The sequence below is a fragment of the Microcaecilia unicolor genome, chromosome 7 (assembly GCF_901765095.1).
Source record: "Microcaecilia unicolor chromosome 7, aMicUni1.1, whole genome shotgun sequence".
NCBI classification, from domain to species: Eukaryota; Metazoa; Chordata; class Amphibia; order Gymnophiona; family Siphonopidae; genus Microcaecilia; species Microcaecilia unicolor.
In genome coordinates this window covers 242,308,249-242,335,191 of record NC_044037.1, presented here as the reverse complement: position 1 = coordinate 242,335,191, position 26,943 = coordinate 242,308,249, and the positions used below count along the sequence as shown (strand labels likewise).

General features: G+C 42.5%; 1 protein-coding gene across 1 annotated transcript in view; it reads right to left on the bottom strand.

The window, feature by feature from the left end:
* Positions 1–26,943, bottom strand: part of PLA2R1 (phospholipase A2 receptor 1) — a 220,083-nt gene that overhangs the window by 92,223 nt on the left and 100,917 nt on the right. The window contains 4 exon segments of the mRNA XM_030210858.1: positions 6,382–6,446; positions 9,547–9,704; positions 12,366–12,401; positions 23,602–23,734. Coding sequence (XP_030066718.1) covers positions 6,382–6,446; positions 9,547–9,704; positions 12,366–12,401; positions 23,602–23,734 — 392 coding nt within the window.

The following is a 26,943-nucleotide window of genomic DNA, read 5'->3' as shown; positions in this document are numbered from 1 at the left end:
GTTAGTGTGCTGTTAGCACTGTTTGCTTTCCTTGTCTTGTGCTCTGTGGGTTTTCAGCCCTTCTGTGTTATTTGCTCTGTGGGCTTCCTACCCTTCTGTGTTTATTGCTTTGTGGGTTTCCAGCCCTTCTGTGTTTATTGCTCTGTGGGGTTCCAGCCCTTCTGTGTTTATTGCTCTGTGGGTTTTCTGCCCTTCTGTGTGTATTGCTTTGCGGGTTTCCAGCCCTTCTGGGTTATTGCTCTGTGGGTTTCCAGTCCTTCTGTGACCATTGCTTTGAACCTGCCTACTGCCAGAACCCGGACATTCCCTGCCTGTCTGCCTTGCCATCGCCTAGGGGCCAGGGGGCACTACTGGACCTTCATTCCTGCTGTACCCGCTTGCAAGCTCCAGTTCCGGGTCTTCCCGTAAGTCCTATCGGCTGCCAGAACCTGAGGGCTCAACCCGAGGGGGAAGGCGGTCAAGTGTAGGTGAAGCCTAGGTCCAGTGGGTTCCAGTCCAGCGGGTTTCACTCATGTTTGTTCCAGTCCAGTGGGGCCACTCCAGTGTGTCCAGTCCTGCGGGCTCCACTCCAGTGCGCACCCGTCCGGTGCGTTCCAGTTCTGAGTATTCCTGTGTAGAACTCCAGTCCGGGGTTTCAGTCCAGTCTTGTCTCATCTCTACCTTGTAGGTGATCTTGCCTGCCACTGCCGCTCCACGGTAGTGGCCCAAGGACTCACGAAACCAGTGCTCCCGGGGAAGAAGCCTGACAGTGTGCCAAGGTCCTCGTGCACGCGACACAGACCTACTCTGTCAAATTAAAAAAATTAACTCTTTCCTAACCCTATTAAACCCACGCCCATCAAAAACCCCTATTTAAAAATTCAAAATTCAAAAACTAACTCACCACAAAAATCCTAAAAATTCCCCGAACACAAAACCAAAATCAGAATTTAAAAAACTTTAACCCTTTATTTTTAAAAAATAAAAGAACGCATTTTCACAATTTAAAATTAAACTAATTAAAATTTTTAAATAAAAACCCCCTTACCTTGAAGATGATTTTCTTCTGACGTCTATACTTCCCTCCGTTCCTGTCTCAGACGTCCACAAACCAAAACGGAGCTAAAAACAAAAAAGCTCCGAAGCCGGCCCAAAATTTAGGCCCCGGCTTCGGTCTACCCGGAGTTTCTTCGCCAATGCGTGTCGCCGATTCGTGCATGAGGCGCGCTGCCTCATGCACGAACCCCTTCGCTCCTCCCGCCTCTCCTCTTCACTCCGGCCCTGCAGAACAGCCGCAACTGGGCCCAAAATGCCCGATGCCGTCACGCCAGGCCAAAAGGTGCCCCAACCAGCCCCGAAAACGGCGACACCTCTCCGGAGCCCCGTCGCTGCCGCGGACAGCCCCGATTAAAAACAAAAAACCAGCGCTGCTCCCTGCAACGCTTCTCTCCTCTGCTTCAGGCTCCGAACAGCCCCAACAAATCCCGGAGCCCCAACACCTGGAGCGCACCTCCCGCTCCGGTTCCCATCTTAGCCCGGGAGCGTGCTCCATCGCTCCCGGTCCCCGAAAATTGCCATGCTGCCTCCCTACGGCCCGAAAATGCCCGAACAGCTCTTTTCTCCCGGGGACATGCTGTATTGTCCCCAGGAACCCAAAATCGCGCTGATGCTGTCTCCTACCATCCCTGCCACCCCCGCTTTAAAAATAAAATTGCAGCGCTATCTCCCAGCGCCTTAACCCCGCCAGCTTTCCCGCTCACAGACTCGCCCCAGCCATCCCAGGTAAGTATAATTTTTTTTATTCTTTAACCCCCTCTAACAATATACTAACAATTTTTATGCCATACTATTCTTGGGAACATTTGTCCTATTGTTATTCTATCTTAAAACACATCTAACCTACTGAAAGAGAATTTGTAAATATTAAACTTTTGAGATGGCTCTATGGGGCTCATTTTCAAAAGAGAAAAGCATCTAAAAAATGGCATAAAGTGCCTTTTGGATGTTTTTCTTCCTAAAATATCCAAATCACTATTTTTGCATCCCATTTTTAGATGTTTTTCTATGCAGTCAGTCGGCAGCACATCCAAACCACAAGGGGGCGTGTCAGGGGTTACTTTTATATGTCACTGATTTTGATGAACATTGGGGCAGGTTATATATTTTTTATATTTTTTGTACTGCACATAAGGCTGGTAGGACATTGTTATTATATAATTTGAAGAATTATATCAGCCTGCTAGCACTTACTTATCTGGTGATTCACAAAAGAAGAATAAAAATGAGTAACCCGATGAAAGAAGTGCTAACACCACTAAGCAACAAAAATTTGTTGTGCTTCTTATAGTGGGAATAACTGAGGGTGCTCTTAAAAATTATAAAAAGTAATGTTGAAATTGTTAGGTTTATTATATCCTGGTTATAGTATTTTGTCATCATTGATTTAACTACCAGAGATTAGTGGATACCAATTTTGGTTCGATTCTGTTAGGGGTTGGATATGGGCATTCCTAACACTGTGACACGCCCCACTTGGATGTTTTTCTGCTACAATGGAACTAAACAAAAACGTCCAGGGCTAAAAGTTGGACATTGTGGACTAGACCCATTTTAATAACAACTAAAACACAACAAAACTAAAGAACGTAATGGACATAACACAACTCTTCCGTTGTACGATTCCCTAGTGTGGCTGTGCCACATGAACTTTATCTTACCACAACATCACTTTGTATTTGTTTACACCAGAGTCTGTAATGCCTCTCCGGTACTGGCAAAAGCATACTACTTCTACAATTTGATATGTCTAGTGCCGTCGACATGGTTGATCACGGAATACTACTACATATTCTCGAGTATTTCGGAATTGGAGGCACGTTCTCAATTGGTTCAAGGGGTTCCTAACCACACGATTGTACCAAGTGACATATAATTCAATTACTTCAGCTACATGGATACCTGAATGAGGAGTCCCACAGGGATCCCCCCTCTCACCGACCTTATTCAACTTAATGATGATACCCTTGGCGAAACTACTATCAAACCAAAACCTCAACCCATACATACAGTATACGCAGACGACGTAATGATCTACATCCCATTCAAACAAGATTTAAAGGAAATTTCCAATGACATCAACCAAAGCCTACATATCATGCACACATGGGCGGACGCATTTCAACTGAAACTCAATGCAGAAAAAACCCAATGCCTAATACTCACCTCGCAACATAACACGAACAAATTCACCACCATTAACACACCAAAATTGAATCTTCCAATTTCGGACACCCTAAAAATTCTTGGAGTCACCATTGACCGACACCTAACACTTGAGAATCACGCGAAAAACACTACCAAGAAGATGTTCCACTCAATGTGGAAATTAAAAAGAGTAAGACCTTTCTTCCCAAGGACCGTCTTCCGCAACCTGGTACAATCAATGGTACTCAGTCATCTAGATTACTGCAATGCACTCTACGCTAGCTGCAAAGAGCAAATAATCAAGAAACTTCAGACAGCTCAGAATACTGCAGCTAGACTCATATTCAGCAAATCAAAATATGAAAGTGCTAAACCCCTACGAGAAAAGCTACATTGGCTCCCACTCAAAGAACGCATCACGTTCAAAATATGTACCCTAGTTCACAAAATCATCCACGGAGACACCCCTGCCTACATGTCAGACCTGATAGACCTACCACGCAGGAATGCCAAAAAATCATCCCGTACATTCCTTAATCTTCACTTCCCCAACTGTAAAGGTCTAAAATACAAACTAACGCAAGCATCAAACTTCTCCTACTTAAGCACATAATTCTGGAACACGCTGCCACGCAACTTAAAAACGCTCTATGAACTAACCAACTTCCGCAAATTACTGAAGACCCATCTCTTTAACAAGGCATACCACAAAGACCAACAAATATGAACTCCAATACAAATATCCAAAAATGCCTTACAATATTTGCTTGTTAAACTACTAGTATGTTCTATCATTATCATGTTTGCTTGTTAAACTACTATTATGTTTTATCATTATCATGTTACCCAAGATCCTTCTATAATGCTAAATGTATATCTTCTTATATGCTTCCACTATTCATGATGTATTGTAAGCCACATTCAGCCTGCAAGGAGGTGGGAAAATGTGGGATACAAATGCAATAAATAAATAAATAAATGTAAGCCACATTGAGCCTACAAGTAGGTGGGGAAATGTGGGATATAAATGTAATAAATAAATAAATAAAAAGCTGCCATAAATGACCAGATAACCACTGGAAGAATAAAGGAATGACCATCCCTTACTCTCTTAGTGGTCACTGATCCTCCCCCCCTCACCCTCCCATAGATGTGAATGAAACAGTACATAGTAGCCTTTATGACAGCGTCAGATGTTATGGCCAGACCTATTAGAGCAGCAAGCAGGTCCCTGGAGGAATTGATTTTATACATGAATAGTAAGTCTTCATCTTCACAGGGTTGGCTGCGTTTTGCTTTTTAGGTCATTAGCTGAACATGATCCAAGTATAGACGTTGATAATTATCTTCAGGACCACTGTCTATGGAAAACAAGAAATGTGATCATTGGAACAGGAGAATTTTTGGGTGAGGGAATGATACTGATGTTGGCAAGGAGGGTTTCTAATATATTTAGACTTTAAAGACCGTTGCAGGTTTGCCCAAGTTCAGTTCTCAAAGGCCACAAACATGCCCACTATCTCCATTTATGTAAAATTTTCACATGCAAATTCATAAAGGACAGCCCTCTGATGCATATTAATTAGGGACAGCCTGAAAACCTGGCTGTCTGTGTGCCTCAATGACAGAATTTGGACAAGCCTGAGCTATGGGAAAATGTTCATGACAAAAAACTAGAGCTAAGAAAACTTGCTCTCTTTTCACATTTTCATCTTTAAAGAATATAAAGAGAACTAGGTTATTAGATAATCTCTTCTCATATCAGGCAGCTCGTTTAGAGAAAGAAATTCAAACTATGTTGATATCAGTGGCAAGTTATACTCAATTCCGTAGGCAGATTAAAACTTACCTATTTAAAAAATTTGTCCTGAATTATAGTGATAAATAGACCGATTTTATTCTTTTATTTTAAGGATTGTATTTCCAGGTAATATCCTGCTTCTTTAATTATGTAGTCCACATTGAACCGTAGGGTATATGGCAGAATATAAATTTATTGTTAATGTCAGTAGTCAAGTGCCATATTGAAGTTGGTTCTGTGTGAAACTGGCATATAGAGGGCCATTTTCGATATGATGTCTAAGTCGTACTTTGGAAATTTGGTGCTAAACGTCCCAAATCTGAATAGAAAATGTAACCATTTTCAGAAAAAAGCAAAACGTTTATCTTTTTTGTTTTGTTTCTGAAAATACCGTTGTAGCAAAGTTTTGGGCTCCCTGCATTTATCTTTTCAGGTCAATTTAAAAAACCAAAACCCAGCACAAGTGTAAAATGTAGAAAATCAAGTCATCGGGATGTAGGAGGGGCCAGCATTTTTAGCAGATTGGTCCTCCAGATATCCCAGGAGAGCAATGGGGCACCCTAGGTACCCATCTCACTGTTGCTCCCTTGTCTACTGTGCCCTCCAAAACCCACTAACCCCAACTGTACACCACTACAATAGCCCTTATGGGTTAAGGGGGAACCTATATTTGGGTACAGTGGATTTCTGGTGAGTTTTGGAGGACTCATAGTTTCTACCGCAAGTGTAACAGGTAGGGGTGGTATGGGCCTGGCTCTTCCTGTCTACAGTGCACTGCATCCACCACTAGATTAATCCAAGGACCTGCATCCTGCTCTAATGGACCTGGCTATAACATCTGAGGCTGAGACTGACAAGTACTATTTTTATTCATATGTTTGGGGGGTGGGTGGGAAAGGTCAGTGACCACTGGGGGAGTAAGGGGGGGTCATCCCTGAATCCCTCCAGTGGTCATCTGGTCATTTAGGGCACCTTTTTGTGTCTTATCCATTAGAAAAGCAGGTCTAGACCAAAACGTTTAAGTTTTCATCCTAGACATTTTGGTTTTACTCCATTATGGCTGTAAAATGTCCAAGTGTCCAAATCTGACCTAATCCCACCTTTGAAACTCCCCCAACATGCCCCATTGTGACTTGTATGCACTACAGACGAAATGCATAGATAGACAAATGCAAAACAGGTTTTGAAAATACCGATTTGGACGTTTTGAGAAGAAATCTGTCCAGATGGTGGTTTATGACACTTGGATATTTTTCTCTTTCAAAAGTGAGCCTCAAAGTATACTTTGTATCTTCCTCATTAAAAAAAAAAAAAATTAGGATAAAACACAAAGCTTGGACATACACAAACATTTTGGAATGACATATTGTGTTGGAATAAACAGGTACACTTCTTACTGAAATTCATCATTAGAGTTTTCGGCAATTAATCCAAGCCACCAGTTAAGTTCACCATTTGATACCTGAAAAACATTTGCAAACATCAGTAGCAGAAAGTGATTATATCCGAGACTACAAGGATATGTTTTCAGCAGGTGAAAGACAATGCTGTATGTTAACAATGAGCATTTTAGAGAAATACTGAGATCAAGCCCAAATAGCTGATTACTGGTACTAAAACGGGAGATCTTTTATGCTCATCTGCCCAAGTAGGTGGCATATAAAGAAAAAAGCCTACATAAGCTGAAGGGATAAGGAGAGATACCTTACAAGTTCTCTCTCTCTACAGCTGGCAGCAGGGACATATCCTTAGCAGTGGAGACAGGAATAACAACTGTGCAGACTCTTCATCTCCTTCCAGCTGGAAGGGAATGAATATGGTGCATGTTATTTAGATCCTCTTAGTATTACTTAGTTATTTACCCCACTCTGGAATGCTCAGTTTCATTAAAATGAGAGTGCACAGCGACTGAAAACAGAACAGGGCGCCAGGCAATGTGAGACCAGCACAGGACAAATGCTTTAGCTGGCGGGGGTTGGGGACCCTCACCAGCCAGGGTACATTTGCAGTGGCGGGGGGGGGGGGGGGGGGGAGTGGCGACAGGGTGGAAGCGGCGGCAGGAGGGCGGTGGAAGGGAGGTAGTAGCAGCCACGGGGGGGAGGAGCGGAAGTGGCGGCGGGAGGGGGGCCAAAATGTACCCCTCCACCTTGGGCTCTGGTCCCCCCTCCCATCCCCTGCTCTGGATGGATTGAGTAATCAGTGTGAACAAACACATAGCCATTCATTACCAGTGGCAGTTTTTCATTTCCTTCATGGAGTGCTGAAACCTGGCCCCATGTTGGATGGATTAGTAGCACAAACTAGGCATGGGGAAGACATTTTAATTGCATTGTGAACTTACAAAAAATATGTTTGTGAACTGATTAGAAATGTTGAACTGGTGTGCTAATGATTAAAGTGTAATGCCACCATAGGCCTCTAATCTCTAGTGTACTATTGAGAGGGGATGAACACAGTTAATAACTAAGCACCACAACATTAATATCTTATGATTCAGAGGGAAACAGGCATCTTTTTGGCAACAAGCAAAGGTTTGTAGGTGGTACGGTCGAGATTTTTACCACAACTGATAACAGATGGAGTGAAAATAATTGTGGAGTTACGTGACTGAAGTGGGAGTTCCACATTAATATCTGTGACATCCTAGACTTGATTCATCACCCGTATTTACGTAGGCATAGGATGGGAACAGACCCTTGATCAGTCAAGCCCTGTGTAGATAACAGACGCTAAAACCTACAGTATCCAATCACACATGCTTTAGCATCTGCTTCATTTTAAAATTAGCAAAACAGAACTCTGCATAAACTCATAAAGGACCATGGAACTGTGATTTTCATAATTCCTTATTGGTTAAGAGGGATCTGGTTCACACTCCTCTTGTAATATTCATCAGGGATCTGAACCAGTTGGGGACCTGTCTCATGGTTACAATATAAAGATTAATACACTTCCTAAGACTGGACCTAATTCAATAAACTTAAGGGCAAGTAAGTACATAAATAGTAGAAATGGATTTGATGTAGATTTATACAGAAAGATCCTGATGAAAAAAAAAAAAAACAGAACAGGAAGGGTGCTGAATTAGAATAGGAAAAAGATAAATTTTCTGTGTTTATTGGTACATTTTTTTCTGCTATTAAGAGGAAATATAAAAAACATAAAATGCCTGAAGAAACATGTTTCAATAACAATCAAATTAAAATAATCCACCTCAGCCCCAAACCCATTCTTTTACCAAGACTTGGAGGTACATTCTCCCTGCAATCCTAAAGAATAATACACCCCTAGAAAACCTCCAAACCCTACAAATCATCGAAAGTCAACCTGACCTTTCAGTGCTTATTATACTAGACAAAACATTCAAATGAACCACAAGGTATGTTCTAACTGTTGATAATTCACTCTCTAGGAAACACCCCAAAAGCTATCCCCTCTGGGTCACCCGTTCAAAGGGATACCAGTCTATGACAGACTGCATTTCATATATATGAAAATTGGCGCACGTCCATTTTGTGTCGAAGACCTTACCACCAGACATTGACTTAGCGGTAAGGTCTCACACGTTAACTGGGTGGTAATGGTCAATGTGCATCCAAATGCCAATTACCACCCGCGCTCCAGAAAATAAAAATATTTTCTGACGTGCGTATGGGACACGCGTCAAAAATGAAATTACTGCCCGGGCCACGTGGTAGCCGGGCGGTAACTCAGAATTGGCGCGTGTTGGGTGCACGTAGGCGCTTACGCAGCTTAGTAAAAGGGCCTCAAAGTGTGGAGAAAGGGTATGAGCTGGCATTCACACAACTACCTGTATATTTACATTAAGCTGTTTCCAAAGTAGGGCTGTACCAAATATTTGTATTCAATTCGACCCCGAATAAATTGTTCATATTCAGCTGAATAGTGATTTAAATTCAAATACGAATAACCCGGGGCTCTACTGGGCTAAATCCTACTGAAACAGGCTTATGCTACTACCTTTGCGTACAAAAGTACACAGTTTTGGAACGCACTACCCACGGCCCTAAAAACCATGACCAATCTAACCAGCTTTTGCAAAGCTTTGAAAACACATCTCTTCAACAGAGCCTACAATAGTCACCCTCAATGAAACAAATCATTCCTTAAACCACCCAAGTACACCAAAACACCTCTCACACGACCTTACCTAACACCTTCTACCTAAATTCCTCTTTCACCTCAGCTTATGATCGACTGTTTTCTTAAATCATGTAATGACGTTCTCATTTCCATACTCTGTAAGCCACATTGAGCCTGCAAAAAGGTGGGAAAATGTGGGGTACAAATACAATAAATAAATAAATAAACCCCTGATCTCTGATTTTACATGGCTTCTTTTATTATTTCTTATGTTAAAGTTTTTAATGCCCATTACTCATATTTGGTTGAATAATATTTTTCATTATTGGTTTTCGCCTGAATAGTAAAATATGCTATTCAGTACAGCTGATTTCAAAAGTTAATTTTCATTTTGCACTGCAAGGTATTTTATTGGGAGCTGTTAACTGTGATGCCTTTATAAGGATCATTTTCCTTACCTTCTTGATTCTGTCATGAATGAACTCCTGCTCGGTGGAAGAATGTATGGTCATAAGATTACCTCTCATCCAACCACAGACAAACTCAAATGCAGCCCACTCAGCAGCACTTTCGTACAGAAAATACTCAGTTCCTTGGAAGAAATACCTGGGGATATCTAGAAAAGTTCAAAAAGATACCTGAGAAGTTCCGAGAGAAGAGCACATTTCTCTGGTAAGTGAACACTATTTTGCTTTGTGCTTTGGGAACTTAAAGAATTGGGTTTAAAGGAGGAAATGCAGGTTAGTGATAGGCAAAATAAAAATATAAAAAGCAAATTTTATCAACTAATCTCCATAGTCTTTTCCACTTAGTTTTAAAAACTTTGTACCACAGCATTAACAGATAGAATCTAGTAGGCACTGCAGGATCTAGTTTAGTCTTCCCGCCCCACCCCTAGGACAACTCTTCATTTATAGTCAGTTATTGTAATTAGGGTAACAAGCAAGGAGTGCTCTTACAGAGTTTTAAATATATTTCATTACCATCTAAGAAGGAAACACTAAATAAATCATACAATATACTATCCAGCTTATAATCGAAAGAGAAAAACGCCTATATTTCGACCCAAATCGGGAGATGGGCGTTTTTCTCGCAAAGGCGCCCAAATCGGTATAATCGAAAGCCGATTTTGGGCGTTTCCAACTGCACTCCGTCGCGGAAACGGGTAAAGTTGACGGGGGCGTGTTGGAGGCGTGGTGGAGGCGGAACTGGGGCGTGGTTATCAGCTGAGGAGAGATGGGCGTCTTTAGCTGATAATCGGAAAAAAAGGCGTTTTTACCACGATTTTGGGTCACTTTTTTTGGACCCTTGCATTGTATATTAAGGAGAGCCTTGAATCAAATAGATTGAAAATTCTGCAGGAAACAAAACACTTTTTGGAATCACTGGGATTGAAATTCCATGTGTAAAGGGGAAAAGGATAGTGATAGGAGTGTACTACTGTCTGCCTGGCCAGGAGGAACAGATGGATGCAAAAATGTTAAAGGAAATTAGGAACGCAAAAAAACTGGGCAACACAATAATAATGGGTGATTTCTGGGATAAGCAGTATAAAATGTGTTGTACTTTTTTTGGGATCTTGCCAGGTATTTGTGACCTGGATTGGCCACTGTTGGAAAAAGGATGCTGGGCTTGATGGACCTTTGGTCTTTCCCAGTATGGCAATACTTATGTACTTATGTACCCAGTCAATACTGGGGTAATTGAAAGCACCCATTATTATTGTATTGCCCAGTTTTTTTGCGTATGTGTCTTTAAAAAAAAAACTAGGCTCCTAGAATCAGACAAATGCCAACAAATAAATCTCAACCTGCTCCAACGAAGTGTGTACTCTACATGTGTCCCCCTGTGATTTATCAAATATGAACACTGCAGCTCTACCAACTATACCACTGGGAACACCTCTGTGTAGTTTGTGTAAATGCACATGTGATCTTTTTGTGATCATAATTCTACACACATACAATGCTGCATCATTTTATGACAAACCCATTCCATGAGTAAAATTGGCTTTAAATACAGATAACGCTTCATAAAATTATTCCCACTCACTGACCTGCTCCCAAACATCAATGCACCCCAGACAGAATTATTCAGCCTGCAGCAGCCAAAGTTTTTTTTTTAAATGTTGGCCACTGCAGGTTTTTTATTTCCTTGGGGGGAAATTCTATATATGGTGCCTTAAAACCACGTGGTTAGCATCAAACATATAAACGGCGAGTGACCGAACTCACTCGCAAATGCGCAGTAGAGACTTCCCTCTCTGTCCCGCCCCCGCATCAATACGTGATGATGAGGGCGGGACAGAGAGGGAAACTGCGCTCCCCCCCCCCCCCGAGGTCGCCGCCGCCACCCCTCCACCCGGCCCGGGCCCTCTGATCGCAATTAATTCAACTTACATCGCCGCAGCACACAGATCAGCTGAGCTCCGGTCGGCCTTCCTTCCCTGCCTGTGTCCCGCCCTCGCCGACGGTACGTCATATGAGGGCGGGACACAGGCAGAGCAGGAAGGCCAGGCCGACGGGAGCTCAGCTGATCTGCATGCTGCGGCGATGTAAGTTGAATTAATAGCGAACAGAGGGCCCGGGCCGGGTAGAGGTGTGGCGGCGGCAACTCTGGGGGGGGGGGGGGGTACCGGTAGCGGCGACCTCGGGTGGGGGGAGGGGCAGCGGTGACCTCGGGGGGGGGGGGGGGGGCCTTGGAAAACCCCCATTCCAATAGTAGCCCGTTTGGGGCTCAACGGCTAGTGATTCTATAAACTACACCTAAAGTTAGGTATAGTTTATAGAATACTCTCATGAGCCATTATTGTGACTAAAATTCAGGCACACATAGGCCAACTAAAGCCAGGCCTAAATACCTGCACCTAAGTTAGGCCCAGATTGGGTATGCATAGTTTTTTGAAAAGCCCACAACCTGCCCATTCCATGCCAATTGCCATGCCCCCTTTTCATCTGTGCCCATTAGAGTTTATATGCACTGCGTTATAAAATACGCCTAGAAGTTGCATGCGTAAATTCTAATTAAAGCCAATTAGTGTCTCTAATTGGTTATTAAGTATCAGTGCTGAGGCTTCTTAATCAGTTAAGTTATGGGCACAATTTGGGCCTGAGAATTGGATTTGGAGAGTCCCTGTCTATGCATGCAGCTGTAATAATTGTCTTTGTTTGGGAAGGTTTCCCTATAATCAGCTACAGTAAAGTTTTTCTGCAAAATAGCATCTTAAAATTAAAGATAAAACATTGAAGACAGGAAGGTTGAAATCTGATTTTCCTACCAGTCACATGCCATTTTGGGAATTTTGGTTTAACACCTGCAACATAAAATATAATTATTAAATGGAAACATTAACAATATGATACAAATTAGCACAGTTCATTTACTCAGAGCATGTTCCAGCAGCCTCATGAAGGTTTCTGTGTTGCTGTGTTTTGGCATATGGCTGCATCAGGGATCCTTGAATCTCTGCATTAACACTTATCCTTGCAAACTTTAGAGCAGAAAAAGTCCTCAGCTTTCATCAAGCAACCAAGAATTTACTAAGGAATAAAGACTGAATATTGTTATCTCAATCTGTAGTGGCTGGACTCTGACTGGCAAGATAGTGGAGGAATGGCCTAGTGGTTAGGGTGGTGGACTTTTTGGTCCTGGGGAACTGAGTTCAATTCCCACTTCAGGCACAGGCAGCTCTCCTTGTGACTCTGGGCAAGTCACTTAACCCTCCATTGCCCCAGGTACAAATAAGTACCTGTATACAATATGTAAGCCGCACTGAGCCTGCCATGAGTGGGAAAGCACCGGGTACAAATGTAACAAAAATTAAAAAAAATATATATCAACATTCAGTCTTTAGATAATATAGCAATAGTGGACAGGTTAGAAGCAGAAGACTACAACTCACCAGAAAATGCCATGATTGAAGTCATCAGGTTAGTGGTAGTTTGTGCAACAGCCTCATTAGTTTTCTAGATGTTTAGATTGCTTGGAGGTAACACTTTGTTGGGTGGGTGGGGCGGAAGCCATTGTTTGCTGAATTATGGGAATTTATATACTCCCTAGGCAGTAGAATGCAGTGAACCACAGGGGACATGGCCCTACCAATACTCACCCAATACAACATAAGCAACTACAGGGCTTTAGGGTGAGGTTCGCTATTGATTTGTTCGGCTCTTCCAAACAAAAAGGTGTTCCACTGTCCCTGATACACCCATCTACAGTAAGGCTGGTGGAGAACCGACCCAGAATAAAAACAAAAAACAGTGGAGACTGGATGGGCCAACTGATTTCTCAAATTCATAAAACATGAGTGACTCACCTCTGACTGCACCAGGTAGAGGTGTCACTAGGCACTGGCACATGGGGCCCAAGACTGCTTTTGTTTACCAGTGTCCCAAATCTCTTTAGTTGTTCTCTACCACTCTGGAACACCATTGCATGATTCAGAGAGGGTTTAAGCTAAGTGGCACTGGAACTCCCAAGCTAATCCCATGGTCTCAGTGTCTCATGAGACTAGCACAGGAATTTGATCACTGTGGGCTCAAACTGACTGAGGGCCCAATGTGCAAAACTTACCGGGCCAGAAACATGCATTTTTGGTTCCAGCTGCTTTAACGAGCACGGTCTTCAGCGGGCAATGCACAAAGCAGCTCTGAGAGTATTTTACCGTTTGTGGCAGCAGACAACGAGAAACAGATATTATATTTTTGACCCTGTCTCTGTTTGGTGCAATTAAGGAATTGTGACAGCTTGTGTCACACTCTCTACTTCTTTCTTCAGGGACACTGATTTGGAATAAAGCAGGAAAGAGAACAGAGGAGAGGAAATGCTGACTGGTTGGGGATGGCAGTTCGCTGTTTGTGAGAGAGCTGGAAGGAGACTGTCTGTATTTGGGCTACGGATGTCTCTTGTAGACTGGATGGTTTGGGGTGGGAGTGATAGCTGGAGACTGGTGGGCAAGAGATGATGGCGGGGTACCTGAAGACTGGCAGGCTGGGGTGTGCAGTGGGGATGGCTACAGACTGGGCAGTTGGGGGAGACTAGTTTGTCAAATGGGACAGAGAACAGGCTGATGACAATAGGGTGCCTGGCATCTGGCTGGCTTGGGTATGGTGGATGTGCAGGCTGACCGGCTGGAATATGGGATTAAAAATGGACAACCTGCTCAGGAGACACCAGGAAAGCCCAACAGAAGACAAAAACAAACCAGTATGGTAAAGATAGTTCATTAGTGGTACAAAGCTTGACACAGTCACATTTCAGCAACCGTCTATATTGGGGTAAAACATGCAGTGTCCTTGGAGCGATAGAATGCATAAATATTAACTGAGATGCTAATGGAAATCTTTTTTGATGATAAACAGCAAACACAACCTGGGGAAAACGGCATTTACCTCGGATTGAGATAGCTGCCGAAACTTGGCCGCATCATGCTTTGTACCACTAATAAACCACCTTTGTTTTGTTGGGACTTCCTAGTGTCTCCTGACCAAGTTGTACATTCTTTTTTAGCGAATGATGGACTGCCTCTTTTTGCTACTGTTTTGCTGGGATATGGACACAAGACTAGCTGACTTGCTAAGGAAAGGGAGAAGACTGGCTAGAGGTGAGAGAGGCTGGATGGTGGTTGGTAGGCACAGTTGGTGACTGCCTGGCTGTTGTTGGGAGGGGGGCACAGTTGGTGACTGGCTGCTGAGAAAGAAGTAACTGTTGTTGAGTTTATCTCAGGGTCTTGAGGCAGGTATGACCTTTGAATGGCCACAGGTTGTGCCATAAGACATGTGCTCTGCCTGGGTGGCCCTCTGTCCAACAACACACTGACATTCAGCTGATTGTATGGCTGAGCACTGTATTCTCTGCATTGGACAGAAAAGCCCAAATCTTTCAAGGGGAGTTCCTGCCACCATCAAAAGGAGACTGTCCCCCCCTCCCAACACACACACACTTGGTTTACATAAGAACATAAGCATTGCCATACTGGGACAGACCAAAAGTCCATTAAGCCCAGTATCCTATTTCTAATAGTGGCCAATCCAGATCACAAGTACCTGGAAAGATCCCAAAACAGTAAAACAGATTTTATGCTGGTTATCCTAGAAATAAGCAGTGGATTTTCCCAAGTCCATATTAATAATGGCATATGAACTTTTCTTTTAGAAAATGATCCAAACCTTTTTAAAACCCTGCTAAGCTAACTGCTTTTACCACATGCTCTGGCAACAAATTCCAGAGTTAAATTACACGTTGAGTGAAGAAATATTTTCTCTGGTTTGTTTTAAATTTACTACTTAGTAGCTAGCATTTTTGGAAAAAGTAAACAAGTGATTCATGTCTACCCGTTCCACTCCACTCCACTCAGTATTTTACAGACCTCTCTCATATCTCCCCTCAGCCTTCTCCTCTCTAAGCTGAGCAGCACTAGCTGCTTTAGCCTTTCTTCAAAGGGAAGTCATCTCATCCCCTTTATCAATTCAATCGCCCTTCTCTGTACCTTTTCTAATTCCACTGTATCTTTTTTGAGAAGTGGTGACCAGAATTGCACACAGTATTTGAGGTGTGTTCACATCATGAAGCAATACGAAGGCATTATAACATTCTCATTTTTATTTTCCTTTCCTTTCCTAATAATTCCTAATATTCTATGTGCTTTCTTAGCTGCCGCTGCACACTGAGCAGAGGGTTTTGACATATCATCAACAATGACACCTAGATCCATTTCCTGGACAGTGACTCCTAATGTGGAACCTTGCATGATGTAGCTATAATTTGGGTTCCTCTTTCCCACATGCATCACTTTGCACTTGCTCATGTTGAGCATCATTTGCCACTTGGATGACTAGTCTTGTAAGGTCCTTTTGCAATTTTTCACAATCCTCTAGCGATTTAACAACCCCTGGGGAACCCCATTATCTACCCATTTAACCCTACTCTGTTTTCTTTTAACCAGTTTTTAATCTACAATAGGACATTGCCTTCTATCCCATGACCTTCTAATTTCCTCAGGAACCTTTCATGAGGTACTTTGTCAAATGCTTTTCTGAAAATCCAGATTAGTGCTGTCCGATTCACGATTCAAATTGATTTGTTGATTTGGCGAATTGATTCGTTTCCTAAAAAATTGTAAAAAAAATCACTTCCTGCTCGTGGTCTTCCCCCACAGTGCCTCTCTCCCCGTTCACCACCTTCCCATCTTCCCCCGTGACAACAGTCTCCCCCAGGCTTTGGATTAGGACACGGTGGCCTTCCCCCTCCATGCCACCACCTTCCTCTGCAGCACCCCGATCAGACCTGAATGCTGACTTATACTGCTTTTGGCTGCTTCTACCTCTGTTATCTCTCCTATTACTGGCTGAACATCCAATGTAAAAAGCCTTGCAATTGGGCTCAGTGGCTGGGCTGCCGCCACCACCTTCTCACACGGCAACCCTTTTCTCCACAAAGGATGCGGTTGGCCGTTTGAGTAGCCCTCTAGGATTAAATCATCACACTGCCCCAGTGCTGGAAGAGAGTTCCCAGAGCCAGGGGGCTCACAATCTAACACAGTTCAAAGTATGCAACTGTACTCTGGTCCATTACGTGTAAAGGTAATGATGAAACCAGGCGCAGAAAACATGTTCTTAATGGCATACATTCTGTATTGGCATAATTTTGCCGTACTTCTGCATGGATTACCTGAAGTCTGCTCTGCCATGCACTATTACAGGTCATTAATGGTGCTGCTGAATAGCACTAAATATATGAAAAGAACTTGGGATCTGCCATGATTCCATACTGCAACGATATTATATTTAGTACAACTGGCCACAGGTTGCTTGTGGCTGGCCACAGTTTTAAGTGTCTTAATAGTAAATAGCATCATATATGCACTACTTCTAACTGGCCTTTGACTCTTCATTAAGGTTTATCAAAGGTAGGGGTGATGGGGGAAATGCCTGAATCGACTCATAATGAAGCCTCATTGATCATGAATTCAGTCCAAAATTTTTGTGACTACTTTTTATTTTAGCTTAAACTGCCACATCGAAATATGTGATTTCTAGCGTAAAAATGTGTTCTGGCTTTTTGGCCAGTCCTGGTTTTAAACCTAAATTCCAAAATAGTGTGGGATTTGTAGTATCTTATTCTACCTGTTGAAATCAGTACTGCACAGCAGGTCCATTAATGCACTATCATGAGGATGGCAGAAATCCAGGACTGGCCTAAAATCTCCTTCCTGGAACTGGGGAACTTGGAAGCTCTAGGTGCAATAATGAAGAGTTACAAGAAATGGTCTCACTATCAGATTCCTGTTTTAGATACTTGATATGTTTTTGTTTTCAGGAATTATCTAAAATAAACTGCTGTACCAGTTTAGCAGCCAATGGATTCGACAGAGAAAGAGAAGAAATCAAGCTCAGCTTGCCAAGTAGGCCAGTGTTCGCTTATATGGTCAGTATTTGAACAGCTGGATGATAAAACTGAACTAAGCGGAGAAACTATAAAATGCACACTATGCCAAGTTAAACATAGCGATGGCACCCATAATCTTTGCCAGCACGTTGAAAGACATCATAAAGCAAAATTTGTTGATCTGCAAGCTAAAGACACTTCTAAGAAATCTGTTAAGTCTAACACTTCTGTAGCCACAAAACCTAAAGCATTATCAGCATCTTCTCAAGCCTGGCTTTCATTGTTTTTCAACAAGACACTCCCACCAGGAGATAAGAAAAAAAATTCGATATAGCCCTTATGTATTTTATTGTTAAAGATATGCAAACATTTAGTGTTGTTATGGAAGGATTTCTGGCCTATTCTCAGGCTCTCGACAGAAGTTATGCTGTGCTATCACGTCAAACTTTAGGATGATCAAAGTTAAATATGACGAGATGTCCACCTATGTTTGGAGTCAGCTTCAAAGGCTAAGATACATAAGCATTACCACAGACCTCTGGACCAGTAGAGCCATGGCGGCTTATATTACAATTACAGCACATGGCATAGATGATGTCTTTCACACAATCAATGTGTGTGCTGGATACGCAGTACATGCCAGAGGGACATACAGGTGACAATATGTGACAATATAGCAGATGCCATGGAAAGTGCAGTGAAGAAATGGAAATTAGAAAGCATCAATGAAAAAAAGCTGTTGGGAAACTTATTCAAAAAAAGGATCTGTACCACTCACCATTGCTGCTTTTGGATGCACACTGCAGTTATGTATGGAAAATGGGCTGCAGTCTCATCCAGCAAGCTATGATGTCATTAATAAATTCCACAATATTGTCAGCACTTACCATCACAGTACTACACTCAGTGAAAGTTTGAAAGCTACTCAAGAAATGCTGGGAATGCCAGTGAAGAAACTGATTGGTGGTGTGAAAACATGGTGGAAAAGTACTTGCATTGTTGCGAAGAGCAGTTGAATTGCAGCAACCCATTGGTTTAGCTTTAAGCAGCAGCAATAAAATCACAAAGAAAGATGCACCTGCAGAACGTGACTATGATCTGGCCCACAAATTCATTGATGTCTCGCAGGCTTTTGAAGAAGCCACAACAACTGCATTTGGAGAACAGTATGTTACTGCATCTGTTGTTCATCCACTGGTTCAACGCCTGATTAATTAATCAATACATGATACTGGAATCAGGCGAGGAAGTTGATATTGATGATGAAATTGATACAGGCTCTGTTACTGAAGATATAGAATCATCAAACTTGAAAGTTATCTCTCACTTGAAAGAAGAGCTGAAGAAAAGTTTACTGCATAGATTTCAAGATATATTATTTAATAAGTTATATAGATTAAGCAGCTTCCTGGAACCGAGATTCAAGTCAACCTATGATAAAGTATCAGATGTCATTGCAGTTGCAACTCAAGAGATCGTAAAAATGCAAACTACTGATGTACCATTGCCAATCACTCATATATTGTTGGCTGTTTCAGACTTGGGAACACAGGATGTGGATAAGCCTCGACACAAACGTAGTTTCTGGGAAACAGTGGAAGATACCAATGTTTCAGCTAAGAAAGCCAGACTTCCATCACAGGCAGACTATGGCAAAGATATTTGCATCAGATGCAGTGCAGAACTTGCTTGCTAGTAACACGAAGATCCATTGGAAACTGGTAGTGATGTTTTTAGTTTCTGGCAGCAAAGGCATGTGAAATTGTTGCTACTGAACCAGCTTGCATACTGTGTACGCCAACTACGTCTGTGCCGTTGGAAAGAAGTTTTTCTGCTGCTGGACAAATTATAGCTACAAGACAGTTGTCTGAAGCCGCCCAAAGTGGACAAAATGATTTTTTTCTCAATAAAAACTGGAAAATGTAGGACCTGGTCTAACTTCCCTTTTGACATTACATAAGATTGCGTGCTCGCCAGTGCTTTTTTTGTAGAAAAAAAGGTGCCGGTACTCATTATGGGCAGGGTCACAACATATGACTCCACCCCTATGATAGCCACACCCACATTAACCACACACCCTATACCAGCCATGGCGCATATAAACAGACATAATTGAAAATATTATAGTACTATAGGAGAAAAAAATAACATGATTTTTTTCATTATAAATAATCTCTGTAAGCTCTTACAGCTCCAGTATACCCAGTGCAAAATAAGACAGCCAATGTAAATTCTCAAATTGGACATATTACGAACACTAAAATGAAAATAAAATGATTTTTTTTCTACCTTTGTTGTCTGGTGACTGTTTTTCTTTCCATATTGGTCCCAGTCTGTGATTCTGCTTTCCTTTGTTTTCGCTTAACTCTTCTGTGCCATTTGTCATTTTTGTCTCCTTTTTCTTTGCTTTCTTCAATATTTTTCAGGCTCTCTCTCTGTCCAGAATTCATTCTTACTATCCATTCTTTAATTTCCTTCATCTACCTGTGGCTTTTCATCTTTTCCTCACCCTTGTTCTCCCCATGCCCCTTCCTCTTATTCTCCAGTCTTTCTCTATTCCCCTTTTCCATCCAGCAGCTCTGCTTTCTCTCCCCATCCTTCCAGTGTCTCCCCTATTTCTTTCTGCATTCTTCCATCCAGCGTCTTCCCTCTCTCTCTCCCCATCCTTCCATCTGTTTTTCCCTCTCTCCCCATCCTTCCATCTGTTTTCCCTCTCTCTCCCCATCCTTCCATCTGTTTTTCCCTCTCTCTCCCCATCCTTCCATCTGTTTTTCCCTCTCTCTCCCCAATCCTTCCATCTGTTTTCCCCTCTCTCCCCAATCCTTCCCTCTGTTGCTTTCCCTCTTCCTCTCTCTCTCCAATCCTTCCCTCTGTTGTTTTCCCTCTCTCCCCAATCCTTCCCTCTGTTGTTTTCCCTCTCTCTCTCTCTCCCCAATCCTTCCCTCTGTTGTTTTCCCTCTCTCTCTCTCCCCAATCCTTCCCTCTGTTGTTTTCCCTCTCTCACCCCAATCCTTCCTCTGTTGGTTTCCCTCTTTCTCTCTCTCCCCAATCCTTCCCTCTGTTGGTTTCCCTCTTTCTCTCTCTCCCCCCAATCCTTCCCTCTGTTGGCTTCCCTCTTTCTCTCTCTCCCCAATCCTTCCCTCTGTTGTTTTCCCTCTTTCTCTCACTCCCCAATCCTTCCCTCTGTTGGTTTCCCTCTTTCTCTCTCTCCCCAATCCTTCCTCTGTTGGTTTCCCTCTTTCTCTCTCTCCCCCCAATCCTTCCCTCTGTTGGTTTCCCTCTTTCTCTCTCTCTCCCCAATCCTTCCCTCTGTTATTTTCCCTCTTTCTCTCTCTCCCCAATCCTTCCTCTGTTGGTTTCCCTCTTTCTCTCTCTCCCCTCAATCCTTCCCTCTGTTGGTTTCCCTCTTTCTCTCTCTCCCCAATCCTTCCCTCTGTTGTTTTCCCTCTTTCTCTCACTCCCCAATCCTTCCCTGTTGTTTTCCCTCTCTCCCCAATCCTTTCCTCTGTTGTTTTCCCTCTTTCTCTCACTCCCCAATCCTTCCCTCTGTTGGTTTCCCTCTTTCTCTCTCTCCCCAATCCTTCCCTCTGTTGGTTTCCCTCTTTCTCTCTCTCCCCAATCCTTCCTCTGTTGGTTTCCCTCTTTCTCTCTCTCCCCTCAATCCTTCCCTCTGTTGGTTTCCCTCTTTCTCTCTCTCCCCAATCCTTCCCTCTGTTGGTTTCCCTCTTTCTCTCTCTCCCCAATCCTTCCTCTGTTGGTTTCCCTCTTTCTCTCTCTCCCCTCAATCCTTCCCTCTGTTGGTTTCCCTCTTTCTCTCTCTCCCCAATCCTTCCCTCTGTTGTTTTCCCTCTTTCTCTCACTCCCCAATCCTTCCCTGTTGTTTTCCCTCTCTCCCCAATCCTTCCCTCTGTTGTTTTCCCTCTTTCTCTCACTCCCCAATCCTTCCCTCTGTTGGTTTCCCTCTTTCTCTCTCTCCCCAATCCTTCCCTCTGTTGGTTTCCCTCTTTCTCTCTCTCCCCAATCCTTCCCTCTGTTGGTTTCCCTCTTTCTCTCTCTCCCCAATCCTTCCCTCTGTTGGTTTCCCTCTTTCTCTCTCCCCAATCCTTCCCTCTGTTGGATTCCCTCTCCCTGCCAAGTTTCCCGCGAACGGCGCGAAGTCGCGACGCACGCGGCACCAGCCCCTATTTCCGGCCGCTGCTTCTCCTGTTGTTGAGCAGCAGCGGCCGCTACACAAAGAAAAAGAAGGTGTTTTTAATTGCCTCTTCTAGACCTCTTTCTGACTCTGTCATACGGGGGACTAAAGGTACTTATTTCATATAACAGATTCTGTATAGTTTCTCTGACCTCCATTGTCACCCAATCCCATGGGGATTGAAAACTAATTCCCATAAATACTGCTTTCTGTTCTTCTGGATCTAGGTATACTCTGGGCCATTTATGTTCCCACATAAATCTTATTAAACATCTGTCTAAGTTTCTGCAAAGACTGAGTGTCACTTGTATATGATCTACCTTGTAGGCTAAATGTAAGGTAAAGAGAAGATAGAATCAATAATAATAAAGACAGGGATAGGTTTAGATAGATAGATACATTTTATTTCTTACCCAAACACAAGTCTTCAAGTTGATACAAATACAGACATCAGATTCTGGTTTCAACCGCACAGGGCTTCGCCGTCTGACAGCTTTGGAGAAAAGACTCTCAAACTAAGCCAAAATTTCCCCTCTTTTATACTCTATCTTCTCCATAGAAGTGAATGGTGAGATACCTAGCTCCTAATATTTCTCAACTTCCTGAGATCATACTTTCCCATGCGATCTGCTATCTGATGTACCCACCTCCTTTGGTTCTCAGCTACTGCTAATTATCAACATGTTTTGGGAAGCGTTGAGATAACAGTTTCACATCTTCCGGCTGCAATACGTCTCATACCTTTCTCATGAACTCTGTATTACCTCTGTATCATTGTATACCAAAACTAATAAGCTCCATTTTATTCATCTGATCTTTCATTACAAGTGCTATATTGGATTTAAAAATTGTACCAATTTTGTATCAGGACTCATTGTTCAGACCTGCTTTTTGCAGATTCTCAAATATTAAATCACTTGCTTGCTGTTTGGCCTAGTCAGTATTTTTTTCCAGTTGTTCTAGGCTGCATAGCTCTGGCCATCACTATTCCAGTGGTAGCCTTAAAGCTAGGCCATATATTAACATTGGTTAAAAAAAAATTGAAACCTGGATGAAATGCGGCACCCCGGCACTGTAGACAGCCATTAGGCATTGGCTGGTGCCCCGCAGCCGCTCCTCCTCTTGCCTCTACGTCACTGCCCCTAGAGGAAGACTCCGGAGGAGCGCAGTGACGTTGAGGCAAGAGGAGGAACGGCTGCGGGGCAACAGCCAATGCCTAATGGCTGTCTACAGTGCCGGGGTGCCGCGTTTCAGCCAGGTTTGAATTTAAAAAAAAAATCTTTTTCTTTGTGTAGCGGCCGCTGCTGCTCAACAGGAGAAGCAGCAGCGGCCGGAAATGGGGGCTGGCACTGCGTGCAGGACATGGACTCACGGGGCGGGGGGAGCAAAAAAAAAAGGTGCCGGTAAGCCGTACCGTTGCGTACCGGCACAAAAAAAGCACTGGTGCTCGCACTTACAGCTGTTCATATTACAGTTAGTCCTTGTTCAACTGCTGTTGCCTGTTTTTGTTACTCTGTCTGTTATAACATTCGCGTAGGCCTGATGCTATGGACCCGTCTATTTCAGTTAAGCTGAATCGAATCAAACAGAATCGAAAAACCAATTCATATGAGTGAATTGAATCAAAAATTGTTTGACTGAATCGGACAGCACTAATCCAGATACACAGTATTGACCGGCTCACCTTTATCCACATGTTTATTCACCCCTTCAAAGAAATGTAGTAGACTGGTGAGGCAGGATTTCCCTTGAGTCCAGCCTCAGATCTTTTAAATATCTAGCAACGCCCCTGGTTTAAGTGCAGGACGATCTAAACAGTGTAAATCAGCACTAAGTCAAATCACTCTGGTCACAGAATATACTTTTTTGACTCACTCTCATTATCAACACTCATCTGAAAAGTGAAACAATAAGATATCCTTCTTTATTCTTTTACCTTTTGGTATTTTACAAATCCACTCAAGCTTGGCAGCACAATGCAGAGGTAGAACTGTTTTCTCCGCTGTGTATGCTGCACAGTTTCTTACATTGTCTTCCACATATGTATCCTGTAGAAAGGCACCTACAACCTGCAATAAGAGTGAGGCCCTCATCAATCCCAATCAATATGTCCTGATATCCAAAAGTTCTATTCAAATTTTACACAAGAAACCAATAACCTTAAATGTCTATGTAAGGGAGCTCCAGTGCTGTTCATTATTAATGGTGCTTTTCAAACATTTCAAATGCAATAAAAATAGACTTCCTTCCAATGCATCGACTGCACCCATACATCAGTTTAATAGCTTTCAGGAGCCAATTTCTAAAAACTCGCTGGGCAGCAATGGATAGACCTGGTAAGTTTAAGTGGATTTTCAGAGGCAATCTAGCCAGCTAGGTTTTAGCTGAAAATTCACCTAAATCAAGGCCGGCCAAAATATAGCTGGCTAGATTTAATCCACCTGGTTTTACACAGGGAGAGCTGGATAACTTTCTTCCTGACTTCAGCACTGCCTACAATCTGAGCGGTCAAAATCTAGCTACCTAGAGAAACTAGGCATCTAAATTTGTGGGGTCTAATTTTATAATAGGGCACCTAAAAATTGTGAAAAACACACTTACTTTATAAAGACAATACATATGTGTATGTGCCTCTATAAAATAGGACCCCCAAATATTCCCCAGTAGTACAGTAGTCTCTACACTCAGAGCATCAACATATGCTGGTGATACCTGCATTGCAGCACGTGTGCTTGGAACTCATAGGGATGGGTACGTTTTTCCATCCGCGGACTTATTGAATGGAACAGTCTGTCACTGTGGCTCAAACGTGAGACCTGTGAGTCAGCATTTTGGAAGCACCTCAGATACTTCCTCTTGTTTATGGCTTTTCATTGTTTAGATTAAGGGCCCTGTTTACTAAGCCACGCTATAGGCGCACTAGCATTTTTAGCGCACACTAATGCTAGAGATGCCCATATGGATATATGGGCGTCTCTTGCGTTTAGCGCACGCTACAAACACTAGCATACCTTTTACTAAGCTGAGCTGTAGGTGCGCTAACTTTTTAGCGTTTGCCAAAGCTAAAGACACCCATAGGAATATATGGGTGTCTAGCATTAGCACGCGTTAATTTTTAGCACACGCTACAAAGTTAGCACGCCAACAGCGCGGCTTAGTAAACAGGGCCCTAAGTGATGTATTTGTGATTTGTCCTGATTTTTCTGCTTTTTGTAATTTGCTTATTGTATATTTTATGGATGTTTTTATTGTAATCATCCTTGGATAAACGCAGAAAACAAATAATAAATCTAATCTACAGAAATTCTCCCCCACAAAGCAGGTGCAACTTTCTGCATGTGTATTTTTTTTTTTATAGAGTATGCACATACTTCACAGCTCCACCAAAACATTTCCCCTGGGAACAACTACACATAGTCTGCATAAAAGTACTCATGCACCTGTACCTACATATATACCAGCACAATTTTATACCTGCTAGTTCCCATATGTAAAATGTGCTTTATATGCAGGAAATGCTTTATAAAATATCCCAGTTTGGGGCAATATTTTCAACCAGAAGGATCTAGCTGTATTGAGATAATTGTGTGAAGATTGTGTATGCTTTTTTATGTGTAGTTATATAGACCCCCCATGACAATTTCGATCTAAGACTTCACGAAAGAATTTGATACCATCATTGACAGGTGTACAAAGAAAACTTTGAAGACTTATTTTTTTGTTCAGGCTTTCCTCTGTAGGTTATGTTATTTGGATACGTAAGTGGAAGTACTGCAAAACGTTTTTCTTTTAATTCAGAGTTTTATTTTTAATGTTTTTGTTTTAATTAGGGATCTGTAGGTGGCTCTTCATATTTTTTTATGTATGTAGATTTAAGTGGGTTAGAAATGTTTTAAATAAATAAAACTAACCTAAATCCTTATGAAAACTGGAACTTGTGCAAGTAGAGGAGCATTTTATGCATTCAGGGGTACTTTTACTAAGGTGTGCCGAAAAATGGCCTGTGTTGATGTAGGCGTGTATTTTGGATGCGTGCAGATCGATTTTTCAACGCACCTGTAAAAAATAACTTTTTTAAAAAACTTTTGGCTGAAAATGGACATGCGGCAAAATGAAAAATGGCACGCGTCCATCTTGGGTCTGAGACCTTACCGCCACCCACTGACTTAGCGGTAAGGTCACACGCATTAACTGGACGGTAATGGTCTATGCGCGTAGAATGCCTTTTACCGCCCGGTTAGCGCTGCACACCGCAAAATAAAAATTATTTTTTGGCGCGTGTAGTGGACACGCTTAAAAAATGAAATTACTGCCCGGCCGTGTGGTACCCAGGCAGTAACTCCAAATTTATTAATGTTGGACATGCGTAGGTGCTTACGCAGCTTAGTAAAAGGGCCTCACAGGTAGGTATTTATAATATTGTCCAGGAGTACAGTATATATGCATAAAACTCAGAAAATGGAGTACTCTAGTGGTTACAGCACCAGGTTGACAACCAGCAAAGCTAGGTTCAATTTTCCGTGCTGCTCCTTGTGATTGTGGGCAAATATACTCAGCCCTCCATTGCCTTAGGTACAAAATTATGAGGCTGTAGATTTTAAATCTTCCGGAGAAAGGGAAATACCTATTTTACCTAAACGTAATTCACTTTGAGCTAGAACTGAAAAAGGTGTGAGCTAAATCCAAATAAATAAATATCTACTTTTTTTTATTGTATATGCATAGCACAGAGAAAGGCTGGAGCAGGAGAGGGATGAACATATATGTGTATTTTATAAAACATGCACTTAAGCGCCGATTCTTCCATATGCATACATAAATTTACTCACTGCAAGTGTTACTTTGTGTTGGAGCTTTCGGGGAGGCAACTTTGTAAAAACAGCAGAGGCCGACTGAATTTCGGTTTTGGTTATGATGCCAAAATCAGCCAAAACATCTTTTGAATTTTAGCAGGAATTTAAATCTGTAAAATTGGGATGATAAGCTCTTTAGGAATTAGCCTAGCTGTCTCTCCAAATGTGGCACGTCAGCCACTGTAAAAGAACTGTGACTTTTAGTTTCCATTTTCAATAGATGAGGTCCATGTGCGCAGAGACTATTTTGCCTGGAGGTAAAATATGGTCTTTCATTATTTAAATTATACTCTGGGTTTAGCAGAGGAATGCAGACAACAAGCTCTGACAATCGCCAGCAGTCCTCACTGGTTCACATTCATACAACCATACTTGAGTTTTTGTTTTTGTCTTGACCGAAACTTGGTGATGAGTTTCGGCTGTAG